Source organism: Pieris napi, chromosome 22, assembly GCF_905475465.1.
Source record: "Pieris napi chromosome 22, ilPieNapi1.2, whole genome shotgun sequence".
NCBI lineage: Eukaryota > Metazoa > Arthropoda > Insecta > Lepidoptera > Pieridae > Pieris > Pieris napi.
Genome location: NC_062255.1, coordinates 8,501,999 through 8,524,431, shown reverse-complemented (window position 1 = coordinate 8,524,431; position 22,433 = coordinate 8,501,999). Strand labels below are relative to the sequence as shown.

General features: G+C 32.7%; 3 protein-coding genes across 3 annotated transcripts in view; 2 read left to right on the top strand and 1 right to left on the bottom strand.

Annotated features, from left to right (window-relative positions):
- Positions 1-49: 49 nt before the first annotated feature.
- LOC125060675 (1,4-alpha-glucan-branching enzyme) lies at positions 50-10,937 on the top strand. The gene is made up of 14 exons (XM_047665668.1): positions 50-258; positions 940-1,109; positions 1,269-1,486; positions 2,028-2,172; positions 2,647-2,737; positions 3,202-3,411; positions 4,151-4,222; positions 5,447-5,618; positions 6,055-6,264; positions 6,933-7,104; positions 8,070-8,254; positions 9,271-9,408; positions 10,034-10,147; positions 10,500-10,937. The coding sequence occupies exons 1-14, from the start codon at positions 146-148 to the stop codon at positions 10,545-10,547; spliced, it is 2,058 nt and encodes a 685-aa protein (XP_047521624.1). The 5' UTR covers positions 50-145; the 3' UTR covers positions 10,548-10,937.
- On the bottom strand, positions 10,901-12,699 carry LOC125060676 (glutathione S-transferase C-terminal domain-containing protein homolog). The gene is made up of 2 exons (XM_047665669.1): positions 12,567-12,699; positions 10,901-12,478 (listed from the first exon to the last, which is right to left on the bottom strand). Exon 2 carries the CDS (start codon positions 12,267-12,269, stop codon positions 10,953-10,955), a length of 1,317 nt encoding a protein of 438 aa, XP_047521625.1. The 5' UTR covers positions 12,270-12,478; positions 12,567-12,699; the 3' UTR covers positions 10,901-10,952.
- A 1,281-nt stretch (positions 12,700-13,980) lies between these two features.
- Positions 13,981-22,433, top strand: part of LOC125060999 (mitochondrial carrier protein Rim2) — a 38,914-nt gene continuing 30,461 nt past the window's right edge. Inside the window, exons 1-2 of the mRNA XM_047666136.1 lie at positions 13,981-14,296; positions 14,864-15,020. Coding sequence (XP_047522092.1) covers positions 14,256-14,296; positions 14,864-15,020 — 198 coding nt within the window. The 5' untranslated portion in view covers positions 13,981-14,255. The remainder of the gene's footprint in view (positions 14,297-14,863; positions 15,021-22,433) is intronic.

Sequence of the window (22,433 nt, the reverse complement as noted above, 5' to 3'; positions counted from 1 at the left end):
ACAGTTATTAATATATACTTATCATTGGTTTAAATGAGAAATGTTATACCTATTTGTCATTCAATCAAGAATTATCGGTACCCTCGGCTGTGCGCGTGCGCATAAACTGGTATTGTAAATCTACGTACTATATCTATACGATAGGATGGGAGGTAATTATTCAGCAATGGATCCAATGGACGTGCCTGTGCCTGATATTGAAAAATTATTTGAACGAGATGGGTATTTGAAGCCATACGAAAGAGAAATACGTAGAAGGTGAGATACATTACCTTAATTTAAAGAAAGATTGTGATAAAATTCTGTAAATTAAATGAAAAATTTGATATTCGTAGTCACTCTAGGTTATGTTGTGTATTTACAATAATTTGACAACTTAGCGCTGGTAATGCTTTCGTATTTTATTTAGATTATTTGTCGTAATTACTTAAAATAAGAGAATTATAATAACTTGTAACAAAAGAAACATATCAATACATTGTATTCACTTATAAATGAATACTGTTAAAGTTGGTGTTTCTTTAATCATGTATATATTTAAAATTTTGAATTTTAAAAAATCTGCAAAAGTAAAGCGCTTTAAGCGGCAAATTTTACATCTACAATGTCACACCAAAGGTCAAACCTGTCAACGGCACAATTCCCAAACGTGAACCGCGAAAATCGAATTTCGGAATGTAGATCTTATTTCGAAGTGATAATCAATTGTTATTTCATAGTTAATAATAACTGCAAGTGGAATTTTTTTATCAAATACAAAATTATACAAAATCTTACATGTTAATATTTACTATTGTTACTACTTTACTTTTATGTACTTAGCATAATTGTAGTAACTTATATATTCACCTTTCAAGGTCGTTAAGGAAACAATAATTACAAGATACTTCGTTTCGGTTATTTCAAGTATGAAGTAAGGTTAAACTAATGTCTTCACAGATATGGCTGCTTCAAAGACATTTGGGATAGGATGAACTCATGGGATGGTGGATTACAAGGATTCACATCAGCTTACAAATACTATGGTCCTCAATTTGGCGCTGATGGGTCTGTCACTTGGAGGGAATGGGCACCCGGTGCTCATTCAATACATCTTCAGGGAGATTTTAGTAAGACTAATCTCAACTACAATAAGAATATGAAGTTATTTAACAAAATTAAGGCTTAACTTGTTCAATGGTTTTAATTCTAATCTCATTCATTTGTCTTTTTAATCAGATTTTTGCAATCATAAATTTTAGATTAAATTATTCTTTTACTAATTTCAGATGGTTGGAACACCAAAAGTCATCCATTTAAAAAGTTAGAATATGGCAAGTGGGAACTGTATATTCCACCAAATGCAGATCGCAGCTGTTCCCTACACCATCAGAGCCGTGTACAAATTATTGTTAATGATAATTTGTACCGTGTATCTCCCTGGGCAAGCTATGTGAAGCCATTTGAGGGGTTCACATATCAACAGTTTATTTACCGGCCAAATAATGTGAGTAATTGGAATATATAACATATCTTAATATATATAATTCACTTGTCACATAATTTGTCCGATATGGACTCCTAAACTACTGAACCGATTTCAATCAAATTTGCACAAATGTGTGCGGTTTGATCTAACTTAAAAGATAGGATAGCTTACATCTCAATTTATATCCGCAATATATAGTCACAATTCTAACAGATGGCGCTGTGTTAAAAGTACTTACCAGCGTTCACATAAGCTACAATTTAATAGCATAACCACCAATAAAGTATGGTGGTCCCCTTGACTGGTGTTCTCCTACCGTTTCCCTTGAATAGGTTACTACTATGTAATATAACTAAAACCTTAGCCACAGCAATGCTTGGCCGGTCTGCTAGTATATATATATAGATTGTTTTACAATAAAGAGCTCTGCATTTCTTTTTACTACTCTTTACTTATTGAGTTAGTATAAAAATATATTATTTACTTTGACTAACTACTGTATTTAAAAACTCAGTACATCTTCTAATATATTTATCTTAATAATTATATTCTTTCACAGCCATACAAATTCAAACATCCAAAAGTTCCTAGGCCAGCCTCTCTTCGTATATATGAGTGCCACGTTGGTATTGCCACTCCGGAAGGAAGAGTTGGGACATACACTGAATTTAAGGATAATATTCTGCAACGGATCAAAAATCTTGGTAAGTATTATAACGCTATATCATCAGCTTACCATAAGTAACACATGCTTAAAGTCTTTTCATGGATTGAGTTGATTAACTTTAAAACATTAGTTTTGAAATAGTATGTATCTGAGATTCAAGTTCCAATAAAGATTTTTTAATGCCTATTGCTCATTTGACCTAAGCCTAAACTCAAAATTGGTTTATTTTATTGTTAACAAATTATGGGTTTTATATTTTAACCTTTGTATTTTAATATGAAAATTTAAAGGAATTAAAAACTTTTTAGTACTTAAAGGGCAACACTGTTGATTCCTAAAACTTAATTTACTACTTGTTTACAGACTTTACAACAACCAATTATTATATTTATTTAAAAATAAACCACATTGATATTCCAAGTTTCGCCAGTATGACATTTATCATAAGAATGATTTTAAAATATTAAATAAATTCTTTCTAAATCTCTTTCTAATAATTAAATACTTTCAGGGTATAATGCTATCCAGTTAATGGCAATAATGGAGCATGCCTATTACGCATCCTTTGGATATCAAGTTACCAGCTTTTTTGCTGCAAGCAGGTATTTAGACTTACTTTTTATAACTAAAATTTTACGCTTTGTCTTACATAAAACAGATCCTACTCATATTATAATCGCGAAAGTTTGTAAGTATGGATGGATGTTTGTTACTCTTTTACGTAAAAACTGAATGGATATTAATGAAACTTTACAATTTACATTAATATAGCTTATACATCAGAATAACACATAGGCCACAATTTATAAATATACTGTGTGAATTATCCAAAATATCAAGTAACTTAAAGTACTTGCTAGGTTACTTCCTACTATATTATTAGTATCTAGAATATTTCAAATTGTTCCAGTAGGTTTGGGGCCTATTTTACTAAAAAAAAATTTACAATTTCCAAAAAAAAAAATCAACTTTCACAAAATAGCAAATCTAGGCTATAAACTTCTTGATTTTGCAGCAATTAACTAAGGTAAGGTTTTCTTTTTATTTACTTACATTTATATTCTAGTCGTTATGGTACCCCCTGCGAACTAAAAGAGCTAATTGACCGAGCCCACGAATTGGGAATATACGTATTATTAGACGTAGTACATTCGCACGCGTCCAAAAACACGTTAGATGGACTCAACGAGTTCGATGGCACCACGGCGTGCTTCTTCCACGATGGTCCCAGGGGAACACATTCCTTGTGGGATAGTCGGCTTTTTAATTATTCAGAGTAAGTTATATTTAACTAAATTTCGTACAAACATTGTTTTTCAATTTCCCATCGACCAAACATATGTTTTGACTCGAACCACGAGCCTGATGTTATAAGATAATTAATAATAATAATAAAAAGGATTGTGTGGTTTTATGAAACCACAGTAAAAGTGAAACTTTTTTTCACATTATAGACATTGAACTATAAAATTTTGGAATAATATTCCATTATGGGATTAATAATCGCTTTATCAATCTTAATTTTATACTTGGAAAATTGGAATGATAATGGGAAATAATAAAAGTAGACTAAGTCTCCAACTAATATTATTATTGAACTCTGTGTCTTAGAGACTACGACATACATAATACTTAACAATTATTTAGATTATAAACACATATTAAATAATAGTCACACTACACGGTCAGCTGCTGCGAACTATAGGCGCCGCCATATTGGCCTTGGCTGCTATGACGAGCGCTATTCACTTTATCCCTACTCCGCGGCCGACCGTCACGCGACATGCAACACACAGACGAAAAAGTTTGAGACGATGTAATAAAAGTTTCACTTTAAAAGCCCAATAATAAACGGGATCGCAACGGATCGGAAACATCCGATCTTTGCTATTAACAATATGCCATTTAAAATAATAATATTTATTTGCTTTTTCCAAAGGGCTCCTCCAGCTTTATCCAGAATTCTCTGGCCTCGGCTAATATATACTTTTTATTTTTATATATTTATTTTGCAGAACTGAAGTTCTAAGATTCTTATTGTCGAATCTCCGTTGGTATCAAGAGGAATATCAGTTTGACGGATTCAGGTATAAATTTTTAATATAATTTAATACACAACATCTGATATTCATTTTTACTTAATAATAGAACTTAAGAAATTAGAAAACTGTGTGTGACTTTAAAACAAATGTATACATAAAACTAGGTATATAAACTACTAGCAGACTCGGCCAAGCGTTGCTGTGGCTAAAGTTTTTGTTATATTACATAGTAGCAAACTATTCAAGGGAAACGGTAGGAGAATACCAGTCATGGGGATCACCATGCTTTTTTGGTGGCTATGCCATTAAATTGTAGCTTATGTGAAACGTTGGTACTTTCAACACAGCGCCATCTGTTAGAATTGATCAAATATTATATCAAATAATAGACAAATAATTTGCAATAAAAAAATATTGCGGGTATAAATGAAGATGTAAGCTGTCGTCCTATCTTTTAAGTTAGATCAAACTGCACACGGTATGCAAATTTGATTGAAATCGGTTCAGTAGTTTAGGGAGTCCATAGCGGTAAAACAACGTGACACGTAATTTATATATATTAAGATTTAAGATATATCAAAAACTTGATTATTACACGACGACAAAAAAAACGTTCTTTGCCCTAAAGTGTACCTTATGATTTTTCGGTTTTATTGTTATAAAGTTTGCGTTTGTATTAGTTATAGTAAAAATACTCATTTTTAATTTTGTTTATTAATTTTAATCCATTCAAAAATACCGCGCGATCAGAGCGTTACGTTCACATAGTGCCGCTAGATGGCACTTGATTGATAAAGAACGATCAGATGTAAATTAACATAATAATTTGAATGGTTATGCGGCCTTAGTCAAGATGCCTTAACAGTAGTGTATGTAGAAAGTGAAAAACTAAATTTGCATGAAAACTTTTCGACACGAAATATCCATACAAATTTAGTTTTAGACTTTCTACATACACTACTGTTAAGGCATCTTGACTAAGGCCCATGGTTATTAAAAATGAAAACCACAGATTATGAAAAATATCATTCAGTCGGTCTCCTAAACACAAAAGCAAACCTTTTCAAAAAAAAAGGTCCTGAAACAGATTCAGAAATCTGAGGCCAAAACCTAAAGAGGTTGTAGCGCCACTGATTTATTTTATTAAACCTTTTCATGTTATAGTTTTTTTTCGACTAATCGAAATTTCATATTAAGTCAAGGTCTAATTTTGTTGACCCATGATATTATGAAATGTTTAGATTAAAAATGATTTTAATTTGGTAATAGGTTTGATGGTGTAACATCAATGTTGTACCACAGCCGTGGTATCGGCGAAGGCTTTTCAGGACATTACGACGAATATTACGGCCTTAATGTTGATACAGAGGCACTCGTGTATTTGATGTTGGCTAACGAACTCGTCCATGGCATAGACAACAGAGCTATTACTATTGCTGAGGTAAGACACGTAACAAATTAAATTAAATTAGAAATATTTTTGTTTATGAAGCTACAAATAAAAATCAAAGTGCTATAAAAGTACTTAAAACAGAAAAATACATTTTATTTAAAACTTTGTTTCGAAAATTCTTCCTTTTTAATGTAGGTTTTTAAATTAATTTATAAATAAAAGCAAGATTTTTTTTGTAGGTTTTAAAAATCCTTTTATATAAGTTGATTTCCATATATCGGCTGTTATTTTTTTGTTATATATTAAACAAATAAATATGTTAGCTATTGTATAAATATGTTATATATATATATATATAACATATATATATATATATATATATATATATATATATATATATATACATATATATATATATATATATAAATATATATATATATATATAATATATAATATATTGTTTTATTAAAATGGTTTATTTCAGGATGTATCAGGAATGCCGGCAACGGGTCGGCCAGTGAAGGAAGGTGGTACAGGCTTCGATTACCGCCTAGGCATGGCCATCCCCGATATGTGGATAAAGCTGTTAAAAGAAGAGAAAGATGAAAACTGGAAAATGGGACATATTGTTCATACTCTCACTAATCGAAGGTGGATGGAGGGCACCGTGGCATATGCTGAAAGCCACGATCAGGTAATTTGACCGTCATTGCCGTAAACTGATTAAATAAAAAATGAGTCCTAGGCTCCTGGATAAACATTGTATTTCAGGAGCCTGTTACAGTACAATAATGAGCAATAGAAAGTTAAAATATAAAATGTGTAAATATAGTAATAGTGCGCTTCGAGGGGGTTAGGTTAGCCCTTTTCCCGAAGGGGTAGGTAGAGACCACGTATCTCCACAATTAAATAATCAAAGACTGGAAAAGGAGTCAGTATAGTCAATAACGTTCAGTTTACATTTGAAAAATTAAATAAATAAATATTTATTATTATTCTCTTACATTAAGTGTAACATAAATTCTATTATTATTCGAATGTTGTTATTGAATTATGTCCAATGCCGTAGAATCTTCCGTGGGCAACTTTATTCTGTTAATTTTGCGTCACGGTGCGCGCGCATCGTAAAATTTCACTCATCAATTTTTCATAACGCGCCTAAAGAAGTATAACTCCAAAAATTTGTTTTTTTAGCAAATAACCGATTAACGCACTAATCCTGTAGCCGGATCTTAGACTATTAAGCATTCCTTATCATATCCTTGTCATTACGTCTTGTAACCCACACTGTTCACGTATATCACTATTGTCATATCACGCAATGCGTATACATACTATACTATCTTTGTTTGGAAATTCCAGGCCCTTGTTGGCGATAAGACAATCGCATTTTGGCTTATGGACAAAGATATGTACTCCCACATGAGTACGCTGAGTGAGCCTAATCCAGTGATAGAGCGAGGACTTGCCTTACACTGTATGATAAGACTTATCACACACGCGTTGGGCGGGGAGGCGTACCTCAATTTTATCGGTAAGTTCCAAAATAAATTATTTTCATTCCATATCTTTAAAAATTCAAAATTCAAATATTCAAAATTCAAATATTCACAATTCAAATATTCAAAATTCAAATATTCACAATTCAAATATTCAAAAGTCATTTATTCATCTAGGTTTTTTTTAAATGTAATATGAGGCAAACGGGCAGGAGGCTCATCTGATGTTAAGTGATACCGCCGCCCATGGACACTCACACTGCCAGAAGGCTCTCAAGTGCGTTGCCGGCCTTTCAAGAATTGGTACGCTCTTTTCTTGAAGGACCCTAAGTCGAATTGGTTCGGAAATACTTCAGTTGGCAGCTGGTTTCACATAGTGGTGGTGCGCGGCAAAAACTGCCTTAGGAAACGCTCAGTTGTGGAACGACCCTTAATTATCGTGAGATAATAATTAATACCACCTTGAACCTTTGATCCTACCCGTAGGGCTCCGTCTGTTACCTTAAGTCTCTTGCTGCAGACATCACGAGATGTGACTTTATCCTACTAATATTATAAACGCGAAAGTTTGGATGGATGTTTGTTACTCTTTCACGTAAAAACTATTGAATGGATTTTAATGAAACTTTACAATAATATAGCTTATACATCAGAATAACACATAGGATACAATTTATAAAGATATTGTGTGAATTGTCCAAAATATCAAGTAGGAAAAAATCTACCATCTGCGCTTCCGAGTTTAAAGAACTCTGAATTTTGTAATTCTACATTTAATTAACTTCATACTAGAATCATTACTAGGTACTATTTAAAATATAGTGACATAAAATAAATTAATGTAATCGCAATGTGTGTGTGTGTATTTTTTAAATATGTTAAAAAAATTTTTTTACAGTAACCATGAATCCAATATTCTCGTTTCATATTAACGTAATTACATACTTAAAATGCAATGAATTCCACGTGTTACGTTTTTTTAAATGAATATTTTTTCCAGGTAACGAATTCGGTCACCCCGAATGGTTGGATTTCCCTCGAGCGGGCAACAATTCGTCGTATCACTACGCACGAAGACAGTGGCCGTTAGTTGACAATGATTTACTCAAATATAAATACCTGAATAATTTTGATAGGGACATGCAAATGCTTGAAGAGAAATATGGCTGGTTGAGGTCGAATCCGGTAAGTTTTTAAAATATATTAACTATTCGTGTTATTTGAATGTCAAACTTCAAAACTGCGGAGGCGGTATTGTCGAAAAGCTTAAGCCTGCCTCTTGGGCGAAAAAAATCTTTAATGACGTTTTCTAAACATACACGGCCTCATTATTAAGCGTGGATTTAAGCCAACTTTTTTTTAAAATTTATTTCATATCCATGGATACAGAGTCCTTCAGTCGGAATCATAGAGATTACATAAGGTCCTTAAATTAAGCCAACGTTAATACCATGTGTTACCATGGTAACGTTGTGTGTTTAATGTGTTTGCCATATAAAAATAATGATAACCATTGTTATACTTAGGTACTATTATTACGTACTAGTTTTAAACTACATTAACTATTTGAAATAACTTATTGTTGTCTCTAAGACGCCATCTCATATTTTTCACTATGGTTTAATATATTAAATCTTCGTAGAGGCTTGTTTTATTACAATTTGCGTTTTTAATTCAAAACCGTAGAACGGACAAGAGCAAATTTTTTTGTTTCGCAAAATTATTGTTTAAGCTGCAATGCTTCTTACATTTTGAACCGATCAATTATTAAAATTTCTAAATATATTTATTTAATCATCACGTATCACCTCAACGTCCGTCGTTCCTGAGCGTTTTAAGGCATTTTTGCCGCCCACTACTATGTGGAACCAGCTGCCCACTGAAGGTACTTCCGAATCAATACGACTGAAGGACCCCTTCAAGAAAAGCCACCAATTCTTAAAAGGCCGGTGACGCACTCGTGAGCCATTGTCAGTGTGTTTCCAAGATCAGGTAATATCAGGTGAGCCTCCTGCCCGTTTGCTCCGTACTATAAATAAACAACTAAACATTTGTTTTTACGTTCATGTATTCCTAAATTGTCCGAGGGATTGTCTTCTCTACCGAGTGGAACCAAATTAGCACTTCTATTTTTCTTGCTGTTATACGATTCTATTGTGTCGATAAATGATTCTTTCTTAATATTTTAATATAAATTTCAGGCTTATGTTTCTTGCAAGCACGAAGGCGATAAGGTGGTAGCGTTCGAGCGAGCTGGATTGCTATTTGTCTTCAACTTCCATCCTTCACAAAGTTTCACAGATTACAGAGTCGGGGTGGATGTGCCCGGCAAATACCAGGTAAGGGTGTGTTTTATCAGCACACTTCGGCTTTTTAAACTATTCCAGTAACAATATTCAGAAACTTCACCAAACTCAAACAAAAGGATCAAACTCAAGAACAACAAGTTTAAAAACATAGGGGATAAAGTTATTATTCTTAAGTTGAGAATTTTCTAGTTTTCTCCGTAATTTGAAGATTAATTTCTGTCTGTTTATATTTTAATTTGTCTATTAATTTGGTACAAAATTTGATAGCATGTTTACTAATGATTAAGATTTTTATGTTTAAAACAACCTTTTAGGTAGTTACTAGTTTCACCAATTATTAAAAGGCCATCAACGCACTCGCGAACCCTCTGGCATTGAGAGTGTGCATGGGCGGCCGTATCACTTAATATCAGACGAGCCTCCTGCCCAGGGGGCAAAGGAGCAAGCCTCAGATTTCTATATCTGTCTTGTGATGATTTATTTTTCTTAATAAACAAGGTGATCAGCCTTCTGTGACTGACACATATTTTTACGATAGGCATCCTCCGTTAATGCGCACAAAGAGAGAATAGTCCATATTGGTACAAAGCCATGATTGGAACTCACCACTTCTGTTCCCTGTGTTTATGTTTTAATAAGTGATTATTATTCTTAGGCGGTGTTATGCTCTGATAGTAAGAAATATGGCGGCTTTGGTCGCGTAGAACCGGACGGCGAGTTTCATTTCACCTTAAATAGTGGATGGGGTAATAGGAGAGACTCGGTTCAGGTAAATTCCAAATATTGATATTTTTATTGATTTTTTTTATCCCGCTATCGTTTTAACCCAGCTTTGACAAGCATCCACTTCTATACCGAACTTGAAAGTCTAAAAGCTGACAAATTTATGGTTAATACTTAATTTGTTTATTCCATTAGGGTAATGATTTAGACTCCACAGCTACACATTATGAATCCGTACTGTTATAACGAGATAGTAAGCTAAATTGCTAACTTTTGCCTATCTAATATACTCCAAACGGGAGCAGAGTTTAAAGACACTTCTTTTTCTTAGTTATTTTTTAAGAGTATTATATATTTATGTGGTTCTTACTTCAGGCTATATTATATATTTTTTTCAGGTATATATTCCATGCCGTACAGCAATTGTTTACGCCAAGTGTGATTGATATGAAAACAATTTAATAAAAGACTGTTTATCACAATTTTATAATCAGCCAAAACACTTGTGATTACCTTGCCATATTTTAAGAGAATTTGTTTACTTTTTACTGCCATATGTTATGTATTTTTAAGCGACTTTTTACTCTGTAACTGTAACTCACACTAGTTATCCTGGCGATTTTCTGTAAAGCTCAAGCCATTGAGTTACAGAGTACCACCGCAGGCAGTTGTGCTCAGACTTGGTCGCTATGTATTTTATATGATACTATTCATTATAATATGCGGAGCATACAAAGATATAAGGAAATATTACTAACAATGTAAAACATTTAACTGGAAGTTAGTGTTTAAAAGACAGTTGTAACAAATTGTATATTTAATAAACCATGTTTATATACAAGTGTTTTATTTCATGAAGGTACACCAATTAGTAGATTATTTTTTGGAGTACAAGACAGAGGTTTTAATTTAGATAATGTCACTGTATAGCCATGTTCCTCAGCTAACCTTCCACGATCTGAGTCAATAATAGCCATGCAGCGGGCACCTCTTTCAGTAAGAGGATGATTGTCATGAGTCTGATCAGCGGTATGGCCAATACATAAATAGTTATCAATAGAAATACCACTAAATCTTTTACTCCTAGGATATTTCAGTCGATCTGTGGCTTGCAGAGACCCATAGCAACAAGGACATAGAACAAATTTTGCATTGGCCTTTAAGCATTTATCCAATACTAGATCACTTGCTATGCCACATGCATGTAAACCAACACCAATATTGAATTTGCCTACAAAAAAGTCTAGGTTACACTGAAAGAATAATACATTTGTTAATCCCATCTCGTGTACTCTGTGCCTAGCTCTTAGCAATGATTGCTCTTTATTTTCTAAAAGTATAACAGTGCATTTAGGTAATAGATGTGCAATTAGTATTCCCAAGTGTCCACTACCACTGCAGAAGTCTACAATCAAATCTCCATCTTGAGCCATAGATGTAACCGCCAATGTTAAATTTTCAAGTTGTTGTGATTTTCTATTCACCCTTACATCAGGTAAGTGCCCAGCTGATGGGTTTGCTCCATCAGGTACTGTTTGCCAATTTATACTACTATTAGTTTCATTTAACAATATATTTAGTTCTAAGTCACTTGTAAGAGTATTTATTGCATTCTCAATATCCTCAGGCTTAGTAAATAACCTCTTTTTTGGATTATGTCTCTTTGGATCAGATTTGTATAAACTCACATCATCTGCTTCAGGCAGTACCAAATTATGTATTGATACAGTTTTTATGTTTTTTATTTCATTTAAAATAAGTGTTAATATTTTCAACTCTGATATACTGCTTAAGTTTTTGTACCACTTAAATGAGAGTGGTAAAAACTTTTCTAGATTATTTTGTCCTAGTAACTTGAAAAATATATAATAAGATGGAAACAATATTATGTCAGCTAATGTTAAGAAGGGACCCTCAGCAAATTGGTGACTTATGCTCAATTCTTCAGTTTTTAAGGAACAATTTATTTCAAGATCTTTCTTTATATTAGACTTCCACTTTCTAGGTTTAGGTGTTCTAGGATTATCCAATATGTCTTTTGTTTCATTTCTCTCGGGCAAAGACGTATTCTTTATACTTTCCAAAGCCTCCCTTTTCATATCCCTAGCTACCTTATACACATTATGAATCCGTACTGGTTTACTTAAATGGTTCTCAAATCGGACCATATTAAGAGGTATTTCATGCAGTTCTGATAATTCCAGTATTTTTAAAACCGTTTTAATAATATCAATTTCACAAAATTTTGTCCAGATAGAAACTTCATTTGGTGCTTGAAGGCAACTTTTTCGGAATCCTAGCAAACCTTCTTCATGTTCATTAGTACCTTGTGTCGAGTTTCTGTACTTGCAGATATGACGGGCTACTGCGCACAGACCTGTAATTACAGTGTCCTCATAGAGTACTACGGGAAACACACAGCATGAAGCTTGCCAAGGAATTTCTAATGGATCTAGAAAGCTTACGTCCTCTACACGTAGCTCAAGACTCACATGGCTTGCAGATTTATTAGTGTTAGTAAAATATAACTTGACATTATCTGGACAACAGTATTTGTATATACAATAAGAAATCAGTGATTCTATTGGCACTTTTAAGGTTAGAGTTTGTTTATAGTCATCATAGCTATTAAACGTTTCCAGATAAATAAAGTTAGACATGTCTTAACGCTTCTAATAGTTTTTAGATTCTTTGTTGATACGAATTTATTGAAAACTAAGCTGAACTACTTATTCATTATTTATTTTCTAATGCACACGCTTGTAAGTTGTAACAAAATTGGTGTAAATAAATTATAAATATGAATTATGAACTATGAACTATAAAAGAATGACATTTGAAGTTTGACATATGATGTACGAGGAAAACTTTAACGGGCTCACATGAAGTTTGGCTTAGACTAAAATTGAAATAGATGAAAACAGTGAAAGATTGTATAATTATGGTCTTGAGAAAAAATAAGTGTGATCAATTTAACACTCTCTGGCATGATCAAGTGTGTTAGGCACAGAAGAAATCTGGCGCCAAGCCCAAGAGGTTGTAGCACCACTGGGTGCTGCTTTTAAACTATGTCCTGACAACTTTAACGAAACTTCCCAATTTTTTTTAATTACAAGCAAACAATAGCTTTTCAGTTGGCTTTTGTTATGTGATTATTAAAGTAACGGTTTCGAATTCACAAAAAAATTGCTATTACTTTTTGAAGTTATACTTCTTTAGGCGCGTTATGAAAAATTGATGAGAGTGAAATTTTACGATGCGCGCGCACCGTTACACAAAATTAACAGAATGAAGTTAGTAGCATGAAAATCGATAGTAACTATGTTCAAGTTGTATATTCTAGTATTTTTATATTAAGAACACGTGTTTTGTAACAGTACAATTAAACAGTGTGAATAAATAAATATTATTTTGGTGTTTTTACTAAATCAATTTCATATACGACCGTGATAGTATTTACTAATAATAATTTTATGGATTAATTTTAATATTTATCGTTAATCACTACTGCATTTTAGGTTTTTTTTCCATACGCCGAAGAAGTATAACTTCTAACGCGTGTACATAAGTACACACACTCTTTTTTTTAAAGATACTGGGGTAAAAGCGATGTAACATTGTTTTTAATAATGCAAATACTCAGTCTAGTAATACCACATCTAAACTTAACTGGAGGTTTAACTTAACTGAGACCGTTGACTCATGGTCGTAGTTGCGTGCACTCTGTTGGGAGTTGGGCGGCCACTTAACAATTGACATTATCTTATGACTTTCATCTGACAGTCGACAATAAAGACAGCATTTTGTGTTGTCATTTTAATTTTTATCAATAGTCACATGTCAATGCTCCATGAGTCCATGACATAAATTAGTTTTTTTGCTCATTTTTACATGTTTGCTCGATGCGGCGTACGTGACCGGCGGATTGATAAATCGTTCTTGTTCTTCAGAAAAGCAAGAAAATTTCCAGTGTATCTATAGTGTTTTTAACGACAACATCCAGTGTTATCCTTTCATATATTCGCTTTGTGGAAAATATTAACTTGTTTATTGAATATAAAATACAAGTGTAGACATTGCTATTTTCGAAGTGGTAGTGGTGCATTTGTTTATTTTTAGACTTGCAGTCATGTTGTTATTCTGGTGGCGCTAAAATGTCTCAAAGGGATACAGCTATTCATCTGGTTGCCGGAGGGTGGGTTTAACTTTTATAAATTAGATAATAAGAATGCCTTACTTATTTGCATATTTTGATGTAGACCTTCGTATTTTTGTCGATACATGTGCTCAGATACGGCGCATATCTTTATTGACAATAGTTTGCTTGATCGACGTAAATAATTTAATACAATTAGTTATTAAGAACGATTTTTGTTATAAGTTATTAGTGGTAATTGATAATTAAACAAGAATTAACATGCAAAATACAATCAAATAGCTAGTTCACGAGGGGGTATTTTTGAGTAAGACAGCCTTCTTATTGATTAATGTAAATTTAAAGTCCAATATTGTTATAAAATATAAAAATAGAAGTATTAGATTATAATGAATTGCTGTTGTTGCAGCATTACTATTGGAGAAAGTTTTCCTATGTAAATTATTAAGGTTATAGTCATACATATATTATGTCAATGGTACCTTGCAAATATTCCGATAACCGTTTTGATAAAATTGTTGATAAAATTCTATAATAGAATTAATGTTTTGATTAAATTTACACACATTCGTTTTAAAATGTTTAAAAATATATATAAATCCACAGGGTAGCAGGTACAGCGGGAGCAGTAGTTACCTGCCCTCTAGAAGTTGTAAAGACACGTCTGCAATCATCTAAAGGTGTGGTGGTTCCACCACCACCCCCGCCATCCTCAAATACTACTAGTTCTAAAAGAGTCTGTTCTAAAATCCCAAAACACCAGGTAAGGTTATTATTATTTGAAGTAGTTTGTTCCTGAGTCATACAAAACCGTACAGTTAAAATACATGTAATTTTTAGTGTTAATATATAACTATAATACAGATTCATTACCATTGTTCAAGGTTCAGTAATGATGATGAATTAATAAAGATTAATGTTATCAGTATTAAAGTTATATCATGCGGAATTACTTTTGAAAAAGGCAAACAGAGACTCAAGTTAAATTATGACATTGTTCTCTTTATAATTATTGTCTACATTCAATGTCAATAAATATTTTCAATAGCTAAGTCAAAATAAATATTGAATGGTTGTAAATCAGTAAATTGTGGGTAGTTTACAGGAAAATACAATTTTCCTAAATGATAATGGAAGCATGCAATGTTGCATGTTTGGTTATTACTGTTTAATAAATAGACATGATTAGAAATGGTAAATTACACATTGAGGAGATGAAATGAATGACGATTTAATTCATGTTGAGGGTTTAGAATGCAATTGATTAAGTAATCATACTTTTCAAACATACTTTGTGTGAAGAAACCTAGAAACTCTTTCTCACTGGGGCACTCGGTTTTTAATATAGAAAAAGATGTTGTGTTATTTAGAAGAAAAGAGAATCCTAAGTTGGTTTCATTCTTTACAATGTAACTTAGGCATGTTTAAGTTAAAATTACGCATCCTCTTTATCAAACTTATGTTTTGAAAAAAATATAAAAAAAGCTATCTGCTTTAAAGTTATTAACTATGTATATGGAATTAGTGTCGTTAAAACGTAAAATATATGCTGTTCATTTATAGTAATATCAGCAGTCTTTTTTAATGTTATTGTATCCGTAACTGTTATACAGCCGGCGTCTACGCATAAATTAACCGCAACTTCGCGTCGGTGTAAATTATACTGTTTGACAATACAGTATATATAGTTCTCTCGTAAAACACGTACTCGAATGATAAAGTTTTGATCTAAACGTTTCACAATCTTACCATAATGACATTTTGAGTAATTTACGCATTAATTAAAAAAATATTTTTTCATACTATAGGAACGTCTCGAGTTTTTAATTTAATTCTTCCAATACCTATTTTATTATCTATAATAGACTGCAATAGTCTTTATTCTTGGAAATAAAACACTTTCTATTGTGATATTACTTCAGACGATGCAAAAGTATTCATAACCCAGCCTGACCCTGATACACATGTGCAAAAATAAAAAGTGGAACAACTTCTTAAAATATAGTACATACCTGACATAGCAACATAAACTTTTCTCACTGGTTGTCATAGATCCGGATTTCTAGTGATAATTGACGACGAAATTCTCTAACTATTCAATAAAATAGTCACCTAACCCGTTTGTTCATTTTCGTGCCGTTGGAAATCTGTGTTAATAATTCTATTCTGGGCTGTATTCAGATTTTGGTAACATTTGTTTTTTTTCATATATAAAGTTAATTTAAACATAATATTTGCGCTTTTGGTACGACTTAGTACCGAGTTATTCAACAAGTATGAAAGCCATGAATTTTCGGAAGTGATAAAGAGACCTTGGTACCAGTGTAGTAAAGAACATCAAATGATCAAAATTCAATGTTAATTTAACATACATATGCTAATTTTGTTTCATTCACATAACGTTCGGATCTTGTTTACGTTTTTTATCATTAATTCGCATTATTGGCAATGTATTGCGCAGAAATAGCCGACCAATCAATCAACAGAGAATAATGAACCTTAATTGAATTAGGATGTTTGTGTTTTCACACTATTTTTGGATCTCTATTATTTTAGAGCTGCGTTTTCTGCAGCTATGCTGATGCTTGCAAATGATCTGTGCTCAGTTTGTACTGTTTATACAGTGGAGGAAACCATCGTGATACAATGGCTGTTTTTGTTTATATTATCTATATTCAATGATTTTAAAACAGTGTGACATTTGATAAGTATCCGCCATTTTGATGTTACTTAAAGAGTTATCTGTTTATAATTTGGAAACAATGGTTTGATGATACGATAAATAGGAGAAGTACGGAAAACAAGAACGTGTGCCGATCAAATATTAAGTCTCGAAGTAGGAAAACTTTTATGTTTAGGCTGTATTAGTGCCTTAGATAAGTAATATTTGACCTTGTCCAATGTCGTTTATGAAACTAACGGAGTACCAAGGTCACTCTACAAATAACTTCATATCACAACGTATTTTCTTTGCTTCACAGTAGTCAATTAGATACGGCGTAGTATGTGCATTGAGTAACCATTTTTTGTACAAAAATGGGACGGGAATATTATTTTAAACAATATAGGTTGGTAACGAGCTGTTGAGCGACGAAACAAAACATTTAAGACATTTCTTTCAATTGGTTGTGATAACTGAAATTTCGCGATTGTTTGAAATTATATATCGTATATATATTTAATTTATTAAATATTTAATAATTTTCTTTTAATAATTAATTTAAATAACTGGATTGGAATTTACGTGAATCGCTGAAGCATATATTTACATGTAATATGCCCGTTTAATGTTATTTCAGTCTGGCTTTGACGGTCATAGTAGGTATATATTAGGGATGCATCCGATACCGATTCCGATACCGATATATCGGCGATACTTTGGGTTTGCCGATACATCGGCATCGGCGATATTTCTATTGCCGATACAACGATACTTTTCAAATTTCGCGCTTTAAAAAAGTAATGTAAGCGCGCATCTTGTTTGATCTAGTTCGTTGCAAACGAGGCACGGACTATCTATACCCGGGGAAGCCCCGCGTTTTATTCAGTTTGTTGTCTCTCTCGCCCGCTTTGTGCCCGCGTATTCCATTTCGATTTTCGCTAGACACTTTAGTTGGCTTTTAACTGCTATCGCGCTAGTGTTTTTTCGATATCAAATTAAACAAAATCAGAACTACATATCGTAATTAATTCGTTTGTGTGTGTTTATCGTTGGTTGAATTTTTAAATAAATAGCAAGATCATGTCAACTTCAAAACATAAAAGTGCTATATGGAATCATTTTGAAATTTCCTCATTTGATAATTCCAAAGCAATATGTTTGTATTGTAAAGAAAATGTGTCCCGTGGCATCAATTCTAAAAATTATAACACTTCAAACTTGTGGATTCACATGAAGAGGCACCATTCGAGAGAATTGAACACCGATTTAGCGTCAAAAACAACTATCCAAAAAACAAAGTGTGATGACGACAATGGTCCACAACCTAAGAGACAAGCAACTCTGACGGAGATAATTAATAAGAAAACACTTTACACCGACGACGATATTCGGGCAAAAGATATAACTCGCACTATTGCTGAGGAAATATGTGTTGACATGGAGCCGTTTGATTTGGTCAACAAAATAGGCTTCCAAAGATTATTAAAAAAGCCATGCCCAAATTATAAAATTGTTTCGCGGTTCCACATTACTGAAAAAGTTATACCAGATATTTATCAGCGAGTGAGAGCTAAAGTACTAGAACTGTTAAAGGAGCTGCCGCATATTGTGATGACCACCGATATATGGACAAGTGACTCTTCTTCGCAATCCAATGATTTCATTAGTTTGACAGCTCATGGGATCAATGCAAATTTTGAATACAAAAACTACTGCCTTGAGGTTATGCCATTCGATGGACCTCAGCATTCAGGTATCAACATAGCAAGTAATCTAAACAAGGCTTTTCAAGATTGGAGTATACAAGATAGAGTTCGAGCAGTAGTTACTGACAACGCTCCAAATATGGGTGTTGCTATTAGAGAGATTCAAGAAACCTATGATATTTTACCTGTCAAATGTTTGGCTCACTCATTGCAACTGGTAATCAAAAACAGCCTTTTTAAAGAAGACAAAGTGAAAGAAATGATAACCAAAGCAAGGTCTATTATTGGACATTTTAGTCATTCCACGAGCAGCAATAAAATATTAAAAGAAATGCAAAATGCACACAATATTCCCAATCATGTTCTTATACAGGATGTATCTACACGCTGGGACTCAACACTACAGGCATTAAGGCGTTTGCTAGAACAACGAGTTGCAGTACAAGCTTGTCTGCCTCGTATAATTTGCAAAGTAGAACTTACAACCGAAGAATGGATAATGATGGAGGAGGTGGTGAACATTTTACGCTACTTCGAAGAGGCTACAAAGTCAATAAGCAAAGCTACTGCTACGTTATCTGACGCTATTCCGTTAATTAACAGTCTTCGTAAATTGTTAGAAAACATTAGACGTCGTGCAACAGAAAGGGAGAATGCATCGCAACCGCAAATGTTAGCTGCTGACTTGATATTGGCTCTTAATGAAAGATTTGATAGTTTGGAAAATGATGAAACATATTGCATAGCCACAACGCTTGATCCTCGTTACAAAACACGAACATTTCATTTACAGTCTACTATTTTAACGGTAAAAAAGCGTCTTGTTGAGTTATTTAACCTTAATGAAGCTCTGCATTCCGAAACTATTTCAGACACAGTCATGCCTACACCTAGTACAAGTTCTGAGATCCCTACTAATGGTGGGCTTTGGAGCATTTGTGAAAACATTATTAAAGAGGCCGAGGAGGATGAGCCCCTATCCACTCTGAGCTGTAATGATCTCAAAGAGGAAGTCGAGAAATACCTGAGGTCTCCTAATATATCGAGAGACGCAGATCCGTTTGTTTTCTGGCACAATGACATATTATACCCAAACTTGAAAAAACTGGCGCAGAAGTACTTCAGCTTTCAAATGAGTTCGGTCGCATCTGAGAGATTATTTTCCACCGCAGGTCTTATACAGACAGACTTGCGAAATAGACTTTCTCCCCAAAACATGAGAATGCTCTGTTTTTTAAACAAAAATCTTATCAATGTTAATTTTAATTATTGACAGTTTTTTCTTTTATTTTTATTTAATTATTTGCTCTTAATTTTTATAACTAAACCTTTAATAATCTTATTCAAAGTTTGAGACTTCTTATATTTTTTAATAAAAAAAAAAATTGTGACTTTTTATATTTTTTAATAAAAATAAAAAACTTTATATACTTAACCTTAATTTTATTCTAAGTCACTAAGCGTTGGTATCGGTATCGGTATCGACGATATTTCTATAAGAGTATCGGCATCGGTATCGTATCGGCTAATAGGTGTATCGATGCATCCCTAGTATATATTCATAATTTCTGGATATTGTAAGACTCGTATGTAAAGACCGATAAGGGTCTGTGTCAAGAAAATTTCCTACGTCGTTTTGTGTTCACAGATGAATCATTTGATTATCATATGTACACAAGTCTTAAGCTATCATAAGTCTAGATTTAGACTTGGTCGATATGACCTTAGACTTTTTATTATCCATGCGACCTAGGATTCAAGGCCTTTTTGTCTTGCTTATTAAATATGCCTTGAATGAAAATATATAAAAAAATTATCTATTATAAAAATTGTATAACAATAATATACACAAACATTTCTTATGTTATCAAAGTAATCAAAATACTTATTAAATCTTTTAAAAATTGCTTTAAATTTTATATACTTAAATAGTTTAATATCTCTTAACACTAAATTTAACTATTATAAGTTAGTTAATTTGGTTTAGTGTAATAAAGATTTTAACATTTAATTATCCATTGGAATGCTATAGTATACCAGTCAGATACGTCTTATTGATTTTTAAAATATTTAATTACTGTATAACTTTTGTTAGTTAATTTAACCCTAGAAAGATAATCATATTTTGTAATACGGAAAAGATAATCATGCGTAAAATTTACGCAAGAATTTGAATTAGTTGTAGGTCTAGGTTTAATAGTTTATTTTAATGAACTGTATGTTATTATATATACACATATATTAGAGTAATTAATACTGCAGATAATTTTTTAAACTCCTTTATTTTTACTTAAAAAAAAAGAAAACTTTAAACGTGGTCCGCTACTTCACTGTCGGTGTCCTCACGCGGAAGCTCGTCATCACTTTGCATAAGAGCGGCCAGGATTTCGTGTTGGTTTCAATTGATACTCCCCATTGTGGTATATATTTGCCTCAATGTCTTTAAAAATGAAATTATAATATTAGTTATAATATAAAGTATTAAAACAGTACTAAAACTGTCATATAAGCCAAAATCATAAAAGTCACGATAAAGATAATCATGCGTAATTTTGACTCACGCGGTCGTTATATTTCAAAATCGGTGGCACTTACCTTATTGACACTTACGTCACGCGGCAGCTCCCAACCACGAATGAGATGTCCTAAACGCACAGCTATGGATTCGCGCTAATTAGAAAGATAGAGCAATTATTCGAAAACGCATGCGTAAATTTTACGCAGACTATCTTTCCAGGGTTAAACATAAATTATATGTATCCTACAGTAATTGTATTGTAATCAGTAAAATACTGCGTGCGCTTGTTGTATAAACGTTACATACAATTTATTGTCCATTTCTATTCGTGCAGTAGTCATGAGTCATCTAATAGTCAGTTATACCGTAACTACCAATATATTACGTCCTTAAGGGCTTTATCATCTATCTATCATACAGGGTCAGGATAGTTTTTAAGCATTCTACCTATAATCTGATTTTTAATTCCGTAGAATTCTGACAGCTGTCAGAGATTACAAACCATTTTGGCCGGGCACATTTTTCAATTTCAATACGAGCCTAAACATCTAACTCTATACATACATTTTATTTGTTAGTTAATGTATCCATTTAATTAAGTGCGTGCTCCACATAAAAAGTGGTTTTATTGCGACTGATAATTACGTCCCTTTTCATCACAAACTGTAAAAAACGCACAAGTAAAGATAACATTTTACATTCTTAAAAAGGTTTACTAAACCTGGAATTAGTAGGCAGTGATAAAATAAAGTAATTAAAGTTAATTCGATATATTGTTCGTGATATTGAAACATTTGAGTGAGTAAATATTTAGATTTACAATTTTGTAAGTAAAACATAAAAATACGTAGCATTTTTTATTGCCCTCAAATAAGTCAAATTTGTCCCATTTTCGGTGGAGAACTTTTTTAGGGAGTATAGGAGTATAGGGACTTACGATCAATGTTTATTTGTCGTAATCAATTTTGTATTAAAAGATCTTTAACTAAAAAACTTTTGGACTTTGACCTAGCAACTGATAGTAAATTCGTCAGGTCACAATTCATTCATAAGATGTGCTCTGGCCGGAAGTCTACTACATATTTATTTTCACAGACAAAACATCTTTATATATATAATTCTTCTGTGAGTGTGTATGTCACTGAACTTCTCTCAAACGACTGGACCGATTTTGGTGAAATTTTTTGTGTGTGTTCAAGGGGATCTGGGAATGGTTTAGATTCACAAATCAGCCCTCCAGATGGCGCTGCAGTCGGTACTTTCATACTTTGCTTTACTAATTGCTTGAAA

Excerpts from the sequence above, each read along its gene's own strand:
- LOC125060675 (XM_047665668.1), top strand. The coding sequence starts at position 146 with ATGGGAGGTAATTATTCAGCAATGGATCCAATGGACGTGCCTGTGCCT. Across the intron at positions 7,105-8,069 it reads GGCGTACCTCAATTTTATCG|GTAACGAATTCGGTCACCCC; the intron begins GTAAGTTCCAAA and ends TATTTTTTCCAG. Across the intron at positions 10,148-10,499 it reads ATAGGAGAGACTCGGTTCAG|GTATATATTCCATGCCGTAC; the intron begins GTAAATTCCAAA and ends TATTTTTTTCAG.
- LOC125060676 (XM_047665669.1), bottom strand. The coding sequence starts at position 12,269 with ATGGTCCGATTTGAGAACCATTTAAGTAAACCAGTACGGATTCATAAT.